The 14,310-nt window shown below is 48.2% G+C and overlaps 1 protein-coding gene across 1 annotated transcript in view; it reads right to left on the reverse strand.

The window, feature by feature from the left end:
* The window catches only part of LOC124552377 (AF4/FMR2 family member lilli), a 717,562-nt gene that overhangs the window by 20,506 nt on the left and 682,746 nt on the right, over nt 1-14,310 (reverse strand). Inside the window, exon 9 of the mRNA XM_047126641.1 lies at nt 7,591-7,901. Coding sequence (XP_046982597.1) covers nt 7,591-7,901 — 311 coding nt within the window. The remainder of the gene's footprint in view (nt 1-7,590; nt 7,902-14,310) is intronic.

Here is a 14,310-nt window from a genome sequence, read left to right on the forward strand (position 1 = left end):
AAAAGGAGTTAGAAGTAGTATGGAAAGAAGTCAAAGATTCTTAAATGAGATCGCAAATGGAGTAATGAGGAGAATATCAGAGGCAAGAAGAATTTGTCTGGGGATGAACGCATTAAGATATTAGTGAAGAGAAGTGAAGTAGACCTGTCTATGAGGCACAGATTTTGCACAAGGCAAAGTACATTTTGAACATGTGTGGAGAACTACCCGAGCAACTTTGACGAGACCAAAGATAATGTACGCCAAAGGAAATGTAGAGGAGGCTCAACAAGATTTTTCAGGAAAGAGGCTCCAAAGATGTAACACAGAGTTAATTTCTTTAAGAGGGGATAACAGAGTCATCAAAAGTTCGCCAAGGACAGTAATAGGACCGTACTCACCAAAGAGTTTAGCGTTGCTAAGAGATGGAAACAGGACTCCATGGAGCTACTCAGCAGTAATGAACCTAAAGATCTGTTTGGATTCTATCATCCTGACATTTTTTGGCTTTATGTTATCCACCACTTACACTGGAGAAAATAAGGAATCAGATAATGAAGTGGACGAATAACATAAGTCCAAGAGAAGATGGAGTAGAGGCAGAAGTCATTCAGGATGTGCAGGGCAGGAGGAGGGGAGGAGGGGGGGGGGGGAGAGGGTGTGGAGCTCCGCAAGTGAATCCACCAACTAATGAAAAAGGATCTGTATTGTAGACGAGACCCCAGGAGACTGGAAGACTGATTATCTGTCCTATAGACAAGAAAGGTGACAAAATAGATCGCACCAGTTATGCAGGAGTCGACCCACTGAATGTCTGCTGTAAGATGTTGTTCAACTATTTACTGAATAGAATCCAGCTGTTACGCACAAGAAGTGATTGACCAAAATTGGGTGACTCCAGGAACGGCTGTTGACGTTGGACAACGTATGTGTACTGCCATAGTTCACTGAGAAGATGTGGGAATATGGCAAAGACCTTCATGTGCTCTTCCTAGAGTTTAAGAAGGCATACAACAGCATTCAGCAGGAGAGCACGATTAATTGTGTAGTTTGGAATACCAGAGAAGTTTATAAGCCTAGATCGAGTTTGATTCACTAGTTAAAAAGGCAAACGGAAGCTGCGAAACCAACTCGTGGACAGCTTTAACATAAACATGTCGTCGACACGAGGAGATGCTATGTCTCTGTTGTTGTTGAACCTGGCTCTCGAAAAGATGATAGGAGCACATCTCACATTTGCAAACAATGTGACCCCATTGTCCAGATCTGAGGAAGGACTGCAGTGTAGAGGTGGCAGAGAGGGAGACCAGTTTTCTTGTGAATGAATCGAAGACAGAATCCGGTGATGAACAGGGCTTGTTGCTTATTTGAGAGACCTGCTGTAGCCAATGGTAGTCGGAACCTACAAAAGCGTTCATAATTCGGAGGACCTCGGCGCCAATCTTCGCAGACGATCGTCGAGCAGATGCGCAAAACTATACACCTATATCTCTGACGTCGATCTGTTGTAGAATTTTAGAACATGTTTTTTGCTCGCGTATCATGTCATGTCATTTCTGCAAACCCAGAGTCTACTCTGTAGGAATCAACATGGATTCCGGAAACAGCGATCGTGTGAGACCCAACTCGCTTTATTTGTTCATGAGACCCAGAAAATATTAGATACAGGCTCCCATTTTCCTTGACTTCCGGAAAGCGTTCGATACCAGTTCAGCACTGTCGCCTGATAAAGTAAGAGCTTGCGTAATATCAGACCAGCTGTGTGGCTGGATTGAAGAGATTTTAGCAAACAGAACACAGCATGTTGTTATCAATGGAGAGACGCCTACAGACAAAGTAACCTCTGGCGTGCCACAGGGGAATGTTATGGGACCATTGCTTTTCACAATATACACTCCTGGAAATTGAAATAAGAACACCGTGAATTCATTGTCCCAGGAAGGGGAAACTTTATTGACACATTCCTGGGGTCAGATACATCACATGATCACACTGACAGAACCACAGGCACATAGACACAGGCAACAGAGCATGCACAATGTCGGCACTAGTACAGTGTATATCCACCTTTCGCAGCAATGCAGGCTGCTATTCTCCCATGGAGACGATCGTAGAGATGCTGGATGTAGTCCTGTGGAACGGCTTGCCATGCCATTTCCACCTGGCGCCTCAGTTGGACCAGCGTTCGTGCTGGACGTGCAGACCGCGTGAGACGACGCTTCATCCAGTCCCAAACATGCTCAATGGGGGACAGATCCGGAGATCTTGTTGGCCAGGGTAGTTGACTTACACCTTCTAGAGCACGTTGGGTGGCACGGGATACATGCGGACGTGCATTGTCCTGTTGGAACAGCAAGTTCCCTTGCCGGTCTAGGAATGGTAGAACGATGGGTTCGATGACGGTTTGGATGTACCGTGCACTATTCAGTGTCCCCTCGACGATAACCAGTGGTGTACGGCCAGTGTAGGAGATCGCTCCCCACACCATGATGCCGGGTGTTGGCCCTGTGTGCCTCGGTCGTATGCAGTCCTGATTGTGGCGCTCACCTGCACGGCGCCAAACACGCATACGACCATCATTGGCACCAAGGCAGAAGCGACTCTCATCGCTGAAGACGACACGTCTCCATTCGTCCCTCCATTCACGCCTGTCGCGACACCACTGGAGGCGGGCCGCACGATGTTGGGGCGTGAGCGGAAGACGGCCTAACGGTGTGCGGGACCGTAGCCCAGCTTCATGGAGACGGTTGCGAATGGTCCTCGCCGATACCCCAGGAGCAACAGTGTCCCTAATTTGCTGGGAAGTGGCGGTGCGGTCCCCTACGGCACTGCGTAGGATCCTACGGTCTTGGCATGCATCCGTGCGTCGCTGCGGTCCGGTCCCAGGTCGACGGGCACGTGCACCTTCCGCCGACCACTGGCGACAACATCGATGTACTGTGGAGACCTCACGCCCCACGTGTTGAGCAATTCGGCGGTACGTCCACCCGGCCTCCCGCATGCCCACTATACGCCCTCGCTCAAAGTCCGTCAACTGCACATACGGTTCACGTCCACGCTGTTGCGGCATGCTACCAGTGTTAAAGACTGCGATGGAGCTCCGTATGCCACGGCAAACTGGCTGACACTGACGGCGGCGGTGCACAAATGCTGCGCAGCTAGCGCCATTCGACGGCCAACACCGCGGTTCCTGGTGTGTCCACTGTGCCGTGCGTGTGATCATTGCTTGTACAGCCCTCTCGCAGTGTCCGGAGCAAGTATGGTGGGTCTGACACACCGGTGACAATGTGTTCTTTTTTCCATTTCCAGGAGTGTATATATAAATGACCGAGTAGATAGTGTCGGAAGTTCTATGCGGCTTTTCGCGGATGATGTTGTAGTATACAGAGAAGTTGCAGCATTAGAAAATTGTAGCGAAATGCAGGAAGATCTGCAGCGGATAGGCACTTGGTGCAGGGAGTGGCAACTGACCCTTAACACAGACAAATGTAATGTATTACGAACACATAGAAAGAAGGATCCTTTATTGTATGATTATATGATAGCGGAACAAACACTGGTAGCAGTAACTTCTGTAAAATATCTGGGAGTATGTGTGCGGAACGATTTGAAGTGGAATGATCATATAAAATTAATTGTTGGTAAGGCGGGTACCAGGTTGAGATTCATTGGGAGAGTCCTTAGAAAATGTAGTCCATCAACAGAGGAGGTGGCTTACAAAACACTCGTTCGACCTATACTTGAGTATTGCTCATCAGTGTGGGACCCGTACCAGGTCGGATTGACAGAGGAGATAGGGAAGATCCAAAGAAGACCGGTGCGTTTCGTCACAGGGTTATTTGGTAAGCGTGATAGCGTTACGCAGATGTTTAGCAAACTCAAGTGGCAGCCTCTGCAAGAGAGGCGCTCTGCATCGCGGTGTAGCTTGCTATCCAGGTTTCGAGAGGGTGCGTTTTTGGATGAGGTATCGAATATATTGCTTCCCCCTACTTATACCTCCCGAGGAGATCACGGATGTAAAATCAGAGAGATTAGAGCGCGCACGGAGGCTTTCACACAGTCGTTCTTCCCGCGAACTATACGCGACTGGAACAGAAAAGGGAGGTAATGACAGTGGCACGTAAAGTGCCCTCCGCCACACACCGTTGGGTGGCTTGCGGAGTGTAGATGTAGATGTAGACACATCGTGTGAGGCTGCAAAGCAAGGATCCGAGCCACAAACTCTTTGTACTTTAGACACAGTCAGCTTTTTAAATCGTGCAGTCTTTAAGGAATTTCAGTTTCCAGCTGTACAAAACAACACTGATCTAAGCTGCAGCTGCAAAACGCGGAGTGCCCGAAAGAAAAAGAGACTTCCGAACACACAATGGTTGGTTGGTTTGAGAGATTGAAGGGACCAGACTGCGATGGTCATCGGTCCCTTTTTCCATAACTGCGAACACCCACACACAATAAAAACGAAGAATGGAGACGACAACAGACAACACAGGACAAGAAAGACTCAGGCAGAGGTCAGACAAAACGAATTAAAATCTCGCAGAGTATGCAGAGTGTGGCAGTGGTTGGCCGACCATAGAGACAAAAAAGGAAACGAACACAGAATCTAAAAGATGATCTGTAGTCCAGTGCAAGGTGAGATCAGTAGGGAATGGAGCGTGTGGCGTAATTGTGAGTCGGATGTGGCCAGTTATTGTAGGTCCAAAGAGAGCCGAACGCCTCGTTCAGGTAGGTCACGTTGCTCAGATGGATGGAAACTGACGGTCTCTGAAATGTCCATTATAATTATCCGGGCTGTTATGCCGTGGTCGGTTGATGAATTCTGTGTCGATTCCCAACGTTTCGTCTCTGACTGCGGGAGACATCTTCAAGGGGGTCCGTAGCTCGATGGAAGGTCCAACACACCCACTGGCTCGCTACTGACTGCCGCTAAATTCCGTGTCCGCGCGCTCCCGCGCCGCGGCGTGACGTCACGTGTTTTGAAAACGTCAGTGCAATTGGCCGCTGTCCGTCGCCGTCGATCGCCGTTGCCATCACCCAGTAGTGGGCGGGTGGTACACATCTTCTTTAGCACCGGCATGCATATACCGTTTAATTTCACGCCCCCCTCGTTTCGGTTGAAATTATTTGTGTGCTTGGCGATTTCGATTGCCTCTCTGTAGAGCCTTTCGTAATACCCGCTTGTGGCCGCTAGTACTTGCGTCTCCTCGAAACGAATGTTGTGGTTCCCTGGCTGGAAAGCATGCTCCGCAACAGCTGATCGTTCCGTTTCTCCTCTTCTACAGTTTCCCTTATGCTCTTCCAAACGTTTAGAAACATTTCTTTTAGTGGTACCCACATAAACATCACCACAGCTGCATGGGATCCTATACACTCCAGCTTTTTCCAGTGTTTTGTGAGCGTCCTTGGCAGGCTTAAGGTATTCCTGTATCTTGCTGGTGGGCTTGTAAATTACGGTAATATTCCGCTTCGTCAAGATCCTCCCTATTCTTTCCGTTACATTTTTAACAAACGGCAGGAAAACCTTAGATTTTGTAGTAGCCTGTACGTCAGTATGATTTCTGCGTGGCTGCCTCAACGCACGTTTTATTTCGGCGGACGAACATCCGTTCTTCATTAGTGCATTGTGGAGATGTTCCATCTCAGCGTCGAGCAACTCAGGTTCACAAATATTTCTAGCTCTGTCCGCTAACGTCTTGATAACACCCCCACTTCTGTTGTGGGTGGTGGGTCGAATTCCGGTGCAAATAACGGTCCGTGTGCGTGGGTTTGCGGTATACTGAGTGGCCCAAACTACCATTTTCGTTTCTAAAAACAAGCACATCGAGGAAACGTAATTTGCCGTCTACCTCCTCCTCCATTGTAAACTGAATTCTCGAGTTTATACTGTTCAGATGTTCGTGCAACCGGCTTAGTTCCTTCCTACCATGTCTCCACTGCACAAACGTGTCATCCACGTATCGGAACCATACATTTGGTTTTTTGCTGGCAGTACCTAAGGCCTGTTCTTCGATTTTCTCCATAAAGAAGTTTGCAATTACGGGACTTAGGGGGCTTCCCATAGCCACGCCATCCGTTTGCTCATAAAACTGTTCATTCCTCTTGAAGTATGTGGTCGTCAAACACTTTAACAGGTCTGAAATATCGGCAGAAAAAATTCGATCCAGCTGTTCCAATACATCATTAAGTGGAACCATGGTAAACAGCGATACCACATCGAAGCTGACCAATATGTCCTCCGGCTGGACCACTATGCCATTCAATCTGCTGATGAAATGTGTCGAATTCTTTATATAAGAGTCCGAACGGCCCACATGTGGTTTTAACAGCGTAGTCAAAAACTTGGCTAACGAGTAGGTGGGCGAACCAATGGCACTTAGTATCGGTCTTAACGGCACATTTTCTTTATGAATTTTGGGCAATCCATAAAGCCTCGGTGGTAGTGCAACCGAATTGCAGAGACCTTTCTGTACACTCTCTTCAATGGAGGACTTTTTTATTAACCGCGACACAGTTCTGAGAACGTTGTTAGTGGGGTCCTTATTCAGCTTCCTATATGCTTGCGGATCCAGTAGATCAGTAATTTGCATGCTTTCCTGCCAGGGAACCACAATATCCGTTTCGAGGAGACGCAAGTACTAGCGGCCACAAGCGGATATTACGAAAGGCTCTACAGGGAGGCAATCGAAATCGCTAAACACACAAATAATTTCAACTGAAACGAGGAGGGCGTGAAATTAAACGGTATATGGATGCCGGTGTTAAAGAAGATGTGTACCACCCGTCCACTACTGGGTGATGGCAACGGCGATCGACGGCGACGGACAGCGGCCAATTGCACTGACGTTTTCAAAACACACCGCGGCGCGGGAGCGCGCGGACACGGAATTTAGCGGCAGTCAGTAGCGAGCCAGTGGGTGTGTTGGACCTTCCATCGAGCTACGGACCCCCTTGAAGATGTCTCCCGCAGTCGGAGACGAAACGTTGGGAACCAACACAGAATTAATCAACCGACCACGGCATAACAGCCCGGATAATTATAATGATCATGATATTTCCGGCCGTGAAAGTCTACATTTTGGTCTCTGAAATCCCCAGATTTTACTCTCTTGTGGAAGAAGACGAGTAAGCAAACCAGAGAGAAGTTGGAGGGAGAGAGAATGCGCTAGGATTTGCTGAAGATCTGCCCAGGGGCAATTGACAGCAGAAAGCAGGGAAAAGAACCCAGTGGAAGAGGATCTCCATAGCTGAGTATGATGACATAAGTGAAGTAAGTGGTGGTGTGTCCTCCTCCTACCTCCCCCCCCCCCCCCCCCCCCCCCGGTCCCTGGTCCTTGGTACCTAGTCCCTGGTCCCTAGTCCCTGGTCCCTAGTCCCTGGTCCCTAGTCCCTGGTCCCTAGTCCCTGGTCCCTAGTCCCTGGTCCCTAGTCCCTGGTCCCTAGTCCCTGGTCCCTAGTCCCTAGTCCCTGGTCCCTAGTCCCTAGTCCCTGGTCCCTAGTCCCTGGTCCCTAGTCCCTGGTCCCTAGTCCCTGGTCCCTAGTCCCTGGTCCCTAGTCCCTGGTCCCTAGTCCCTGGTCCCTAGTCCCTACCGCCCAATTACTCACATCCCTGACCTCGGAGACGGCGGGCAGCAGCTCGTCGGTGCTCATGGGCGTTCGCGGGCTGGGCGATGGCGCCTGCTGGTGGGCCTGCGCCGCCTGCTGCGGCTCCTGGCGCAGCTGCAGCTGCTGCTGCTGCTGCTTCTGCTGGATCTCCAGCAGCTGCTGCTGCTGCAGCTGCTGCTGCTCCTGCTGCTGGGCCAGCAGCTGCAGCCGCCGCTCCTCGCGCTGCTGGTTCTCGCGCTCGAACTTCCGCATGCTGAAGCTCATCGAGCGGGACGAGGAGGCGCTCGAGTGGATAGACGCCAGGCTGGGTCTCCGGGAACCTGCGGGCCGGAGACGGGGAACCGCCGGTCAGCAGGCGGCCTTCGTGCAGTCTCTAAAGCTACACTGCTAACAATCTCAGCTCACGTGTGGTATAGAGTTCATTTGCAATACCTTCACTAATATACTGCAAAAAAAATAGAGGGTGAACCGAAACTGAACCAACGAACTTTTGAGGGGGTGGGATCTAAAGTGCATACCTTAAGACCATCCAGTACTTGTTCATTTTCGCTACTGTCAAACATCTCTTCTACTGAAGAAGTGTTTACAGCTCTTAAGGTATGTGTTTTAGAGCCCATGGTTAGTGGACTTTTTTTAGTTGATACTACCACCTCTGAAAGTTTGTTGGCGTGGTTCTGCTTCATCCTGTACATTGACCAGTTTGTTGGTATGGGTATTTTCCGCGGGAAGTATATAGGTAATCATCATTCGATGATTACCAGAGAAGATTTTCATCACTAAAAATCAATATTGGCAAAGGAATCGGATTATTTGTCGAACACCAACTAAAGTAAAGTGCTGGTGACGTAATCCAGTCGAATTAAATCAAGCAGTGCTGATGAAATTATATTCAGAAGTGAGATTATAAAAGAACTGTGTGATTTCTGCTGTCTGGGCAGCAAAATGATTAATAAAGGCCGAAGTAGAGATGATATACGATGCAAACTGGCAGTAGCAAAAGAAGCATTCCTGAAAAGGAGGATTTTTTTTAACATAGACTATAAATTTAAGTTCAAACACGGACGATAAACAGTTCAGACAAGGAGAGAATAGTGGCTTTCGAAATGTGATGCTACTGAGAAATGATGATTAGATGGGTAGGTCATAAAACTAGTGAGGAGTCACCGAGTCTAACTGGAGAAAGAAAGAAATATTTTGCACAGATTGAAACAACATATCCTGAGGCATCAAGAAATAGGTTCCTTATGAACGGAAGTATGGAGGACAGGGGATAAAAACTGTAGAGGGAGAACGACAATTAAGTCCTGTAATCCGCTACAAGTGGGCGAAGGTTGCAGTTATTATGTAGAAACTAAGATACTTGCGCAAGGTAGACTAGCAAGGCGATGTGCATCAAAGTAGTGTTCAAACTGAAGACTTTGGTTTAACTAAGGTGCTTGTCTTGATCACGAGGAGTAGCTACCAACTGGTTCCTATGATTCTTTAGAACAGACAGCAAACGGTCATTCTCCACAGTGATAAGAACAGCTAAGACGTGGAGTCTGATCAGGTCACAGTTAAGTGGAGGATGCCTCAGGGGTCAGTGCTGGGACCATACTGTTTCTCTACATGCTAATGTAGCAGATGAGCCTAAAATATTTCTGATTGCTGATGAGACTAACCTGGTAGCGAAGGATGCTGAGTGCAGCATAGGCAATGTATTAAACAGTGCAGTTCAGTACATAAGTGCATGGCTTGTAGGAAATAAGTTGTTGTTTAATAACGGTAAGACTCGTTTTTTTACCGTTTCTAACACGTTTTGATTACACAGGATGGGCATATGATTAGTGAGTGTGGACAGTCCAAATTCGTAGGTGTTCAGATGGATGGTAAGCCATGTGAATAATTAATGGCTGCCTCAGTAGAATGGTTCAAATGGCTCTGAGCACTATGGGACTCAATTGCTGAGGTCTTCAGTCCCCTAGAACTTAGAACTACTTAAACCTAACTAACCTAAGGACATCACACACATCCATGCCCGAGGCAGGATTCGAACCTGCGACCGTAGCGGTCTCGCGGTTCCAGAGTGTAGCGCCTAGAACCGCACGGCTACTCCGGCCGCCTGCCTCAGTAGAGTTCTATGTCGCACATACTTGTAATTGGTAACAATAACAGGTGTAGCACAGTTTAAAATTGTAACATGTACTTCTATTTGTTTGCTTCATGGTTCGATTGTAGCAAGATCTACAAGTTTATACATCGCTGCGCGAGACGCTTCTAGTCTAATCTTATCTTCCCAGTGTTCAGTTTCGCACGACAGATGTTTAGGGACCGAAAAATACTCGCTGAATCCACTTTGGATATCTGGTCTTGTGACTGCGTAACTTCACGATACTTTTAGGATTTTTTCGTAGACAACCACAACTTTAACGAGCGTCATGTTTATGTAATGAGCTGCTGATAAAAACGAACTATATACTTGTTCAAGACAGAAAGGAATTAAAGACATTAGCTGCCACTGAGCACTGATTTACATAAATGGGGCAAGTCGAACATTTGCGCCAGACCACGATTAGAAACGGGGTGTCCTCCTTACTGGGCAGATGCCCTCGCCACTGCGCCATCTGGACACAGCGGACTGCCCTAGCACACCTCCCGTGACATCCAAATTGTCAGCTTGTACCACTCACTGCTGGTGTAGTGACCCTGCTCATCAGCTTCACTATTTGTGGCATCTTGACGATTCCTGTAAGAGTTCGAGCTTATGTGCGTCTGCTCTGAAGAGATCATTGCTGTAACTATATTGGTAGTGTCTCTTCCTTCGGACATGACCTGTGTGACCTGATTCATAGCGGCTGGAGGATCAAAATGGTGTTTGTTCTTTCGGACATGTCTGAAAGAACAGACACCACACGTATAATTCCAGCAATGACGGCCAATGACCCCTTCAGTGAAGATGCACGTCAAGCTGGAACTCTTACGGGAATGGCGAGACGCCACGAATAATAAAGCTGATGAGCAGGGACACTACATCAGTAGAGTTTGGTATAAATTGACAATTTGGGTCTGATACGAAGCGTGGTAGGGTAGTCGCGCAGGTGTGGTGATGTCCAGATGGCTTAGTTTCAGTCTATCAGTAATTGGTAGACCCGGGTTCGAATCCTGGTTTGGCACAAATTTTCAACTTGCGCCATTGATACACATCAAAACAGGAACAAAATGTTGTGTGTTCTTTCGAACATGTCTGAAATAACGGGCATCAGACGTATATATTTTGTTACCAGATTGGGGTGAAACACTAATTGTAATGCAACATAAGGCCCATCCTATACACGCTGTCCGGTCAAAAGTATTTGGACACCCGTCTAAAGACAAGAACGGCCTAACTGTAGGGTTCATGAAAACAATCATCCTTCCCACGTCCCATATGCCACTGCAATGCGAAAGGATTCCAAGTACGTGGTTCCGTGTGAAGTTCCCTCTGCCACGCACTTGACAACGGTTTGCCGGGTACGAATATCGAAGTGATACCACTGATGCAGAAGAGCGTGCGGGCTCGTGTCGTCCCGTATAGCCCCCCGCGCGAATCTCATTTGCCGCAACGCACAGTGGATCGGATCGGCGAGCGGTCTGTTTTGACGCGCAGTGAATCCGGCGGTGCCAGGCGGCGCCGAATGTAATCTGTCCCCCAGCGCCGCTGTGACGTGACACATCGATTAGGTTCGCCACCGCAGCCGTAAATCACTGATAGCCCGCTAATACCGGCCAGGGGCGACACCGTAACCGTACCATTAGGTTCGAGCCGCGCGCTCTCCCCGCTCGGTGGCTCTGACGCACCCTGCGGAACGCTGCTCCGAGTGACGGCGTCAGAGCTGGTGAGCTGCCTCGCTGCCCTTCTCAAATACCTACACTGCTAGACACGGAAAGTCCAACACCAGGAACGATACCAAATCACGAGATTTTATTTATCATCCCTGTTCCATTCCGTGTTGTTGTTGTTGTTGTCGTCGTAGTCGTCTTCAGTCCAAAGATTGTTTTCATGCAGCTTTCCATGATAATTTATCCCTTGCAAGTCTTTCATTTCCGAGTAACTACTGCGGCCAACATCCTTCTGAATCTGCTTACTGTATTCATCTCTTGGTCTCCCTCTACCATTCCCCCCTCCCCACACACACTTCCCTCCGGTACTAAATTGGTGATCCCTTGATGTCTCGGAATGTGTCCTATCGATCCTTCTTCCAGTAAGGTTGTGCCATAAATTTCTTTTCTCCCCAATTCTGTTCAGTGTCTCCATCAGTTAGGTGATCGACCAACCTAATTTCCAGCATTCTTCTGTAGCACCACGTTTCAAAAACTTCTATTCTCTTTCTGGTTAAACTGTTTATTTCAAGATTTTAAACATGGCTGAAACAGCAACTGTTGAAATTCTTCGAGATAAAGGATGACAGCCAAAACAGTTGCAGGATAAAGATTTATTAAAATTCTTGACCAAGATTTCGGTATATATAAATATACCTTCGTCAGAAGTCTTGTCTTATTGCGATTTTACATATTTTTGATGTTTTCTGTTTGTGATTTTCGACATGTGTGTGTGGTTAATTGACTAGTATGTTTTTATTGACAACGACAGATGGTTTCGTTTTACTGTAACATTTTGGTTGTTTTCGCTAGTATTAACTCTCTACAGTAAATTGATTCCTTAGGATGGATAGGATGTGTGACTGCTGTGTACGGACGCAGGAGGAGCTGGCTACTGTTCGCGAACAGCTGAGCGTGTTGATGGCCACGGTTAGCCGTCTTCAGGCTGCTGCCTCGGAGTGTAGCGGCAGTGGGGAGTCTGGTGCGTCGCATGGTACACCCCAGGTGTTACATGCTTCACCCACTGTCCCTGCCGTCGAGACATCTTCGCGGGTACCGGGCGCTGTTGGGCCACCCTCTCCCCAAGGGGAGCGGCGGGTTCAGCGGCGTTCGGGGCGCACGAGGCGGAGGGTCAATGTGGAGGCTGGCCGTGTGGCATCGCCCGCTCTGCCTGTGAGTGGACATATGGCTGCTCCTTCAGCAAGGTCCGAGCAGGCACCCGGGGGGAGGGGTTTATTAGTTATTGGGAGCTCCAACGTTAGGCGGGTGTTGGAGCCCCTTAGGGAAATAGCGGAAAGGTCGGGGAAGAAGGCCAGTGTTCACTCTTTCTGCTTGCCGGGGGGTCTCATCCGAGATGTGGAGGAGGCCCTGCGGGCGGCGATAGATAGCACTGGGTGCACCCGACTGCAAATTGTTGCTCATGTCGGCACCAATGACTCCTGCCGTCTGGGTTCAGAGGTCATCCTCAGTTCGTACAGACGGTTGGCGGAATTGGTGAAGGCGGAAAGCCTCGCTCGCGGGGTGGAATCAGAGCTAACTATTTGTAGTATCGTTCCCAGAACCGATTGCGGTCCTCTGGTTTGGAGCCGAGTGGAAGGCTTAAACCAGAGGCTCAGACGATTCTGCGAAGATCCGGGGTGCAAATGTAGGGTCCCCCTTAATAGGTCAGGCGTGCACTACACGCCGGAAGCGGCTACAAGGGTAGCGGAGTACGTGTGGAGTGCACATGGGGGTTTTTTAGGTTAGAGAATTCCCTCCCCAGGCCCGACAAGACGCCTCCTGAGACGCGGCAAGGTAGGAGTAGTCAAAATGCAACAGGGAATAACAATATTACTGTGCTAATAGTAAACTGCAGGAGCGTCTATAGAAAGGTCCCAGAACTGCTCTCATTAATAACCGGTCACAACGCCCATATAGTACTAGGGACAGAAAGTTGGCTGAAACCAGACGTAAACAGTAATGAAATCCTGAACTCAGATTGGAATGTATACCGCAGAGACAGGCTGGACAGTAAAGGGGGAGGCGTGTTTATAGCGATAAGAAGTGCAATAGTATCGAAGGAAATTGACGGAGATCCGAAATGTGAAATGATTTGGGTGAAGGTCACGGTTAAAGCAGGCCCCGACATGGTAATTGGATGTCTCTATAGGCCCCCTGGCTCAGCAGCTGTTGTGGCTGAGCACCTGAAGGATAATTTGGAAAATATTTCGAGTAGATTTTCCCACCATGTTATAGTTCTGGATGGAGATTTTAATTTGCTGGACATAGACTGGGAGACTCAAACGTTCAAACGGGTGGCAGGGACAAAGAATCCAGTGAAATTTTTTTAAGTGCTTTATCTGAAAACTAGCTTGAGCACTTAAACAGAGAACCGACTCGTGACGATAACATATTAGACCTTCTGGTGACAAACAGACCCGAACTATTTGAAACAGTTAACGCAGGACAGGGAATCAGCGATCATAAAGCGGTTACGGCATCGATGATTTCAGCCGTAAATAAAAATATTAAAAAAGGTATGAAGATTTTTCTGTTTAGCAAAAGTGACAGAAAGCAGAGTACAGAGTACCTGACGGCTCAACACAAAAGTTTCGTCTCAAGTACAGATAGTGTTGAGGATCAGTGGACAAAGTTCAAAAACCATCGTACAATATGCGTTAGACGAGTATGTGCCAAGCAAGATCGTGAGAGATGGAAAAGAGCCACCGTGGTACAACAACCGAATTAGAAAACTGCTGCGGAAGCGAAGGGAACTTCACAGCAAACATAAACATAGCCAAAGCCTTGCAGACAAACAAAAATTACGCTAAGCGAAATGTAGTGTGAGGAGGGCTATGCGAGAGGCGTTCAGTGAATTCGAAAGTAAAGTTATATGTACTGACTTGGCAGAAA

The sequence above is a fragment of the Schistocerca americana genome, chromosome 10, assembly GCF_021461395.2.
Source record: "Schistocerca americana isolate TAMUIC-IGC-003095 chromosome 10, iqSchAmer2.1, whole genome shotgun sequence".
In the NCBI taxonomy this organism is placed as follows: Eukaryota; Metazoa; Arthropoda; class Insecta; order Orthoptera; family Acrididae; genus Schistocerca; species Schistocerca americana.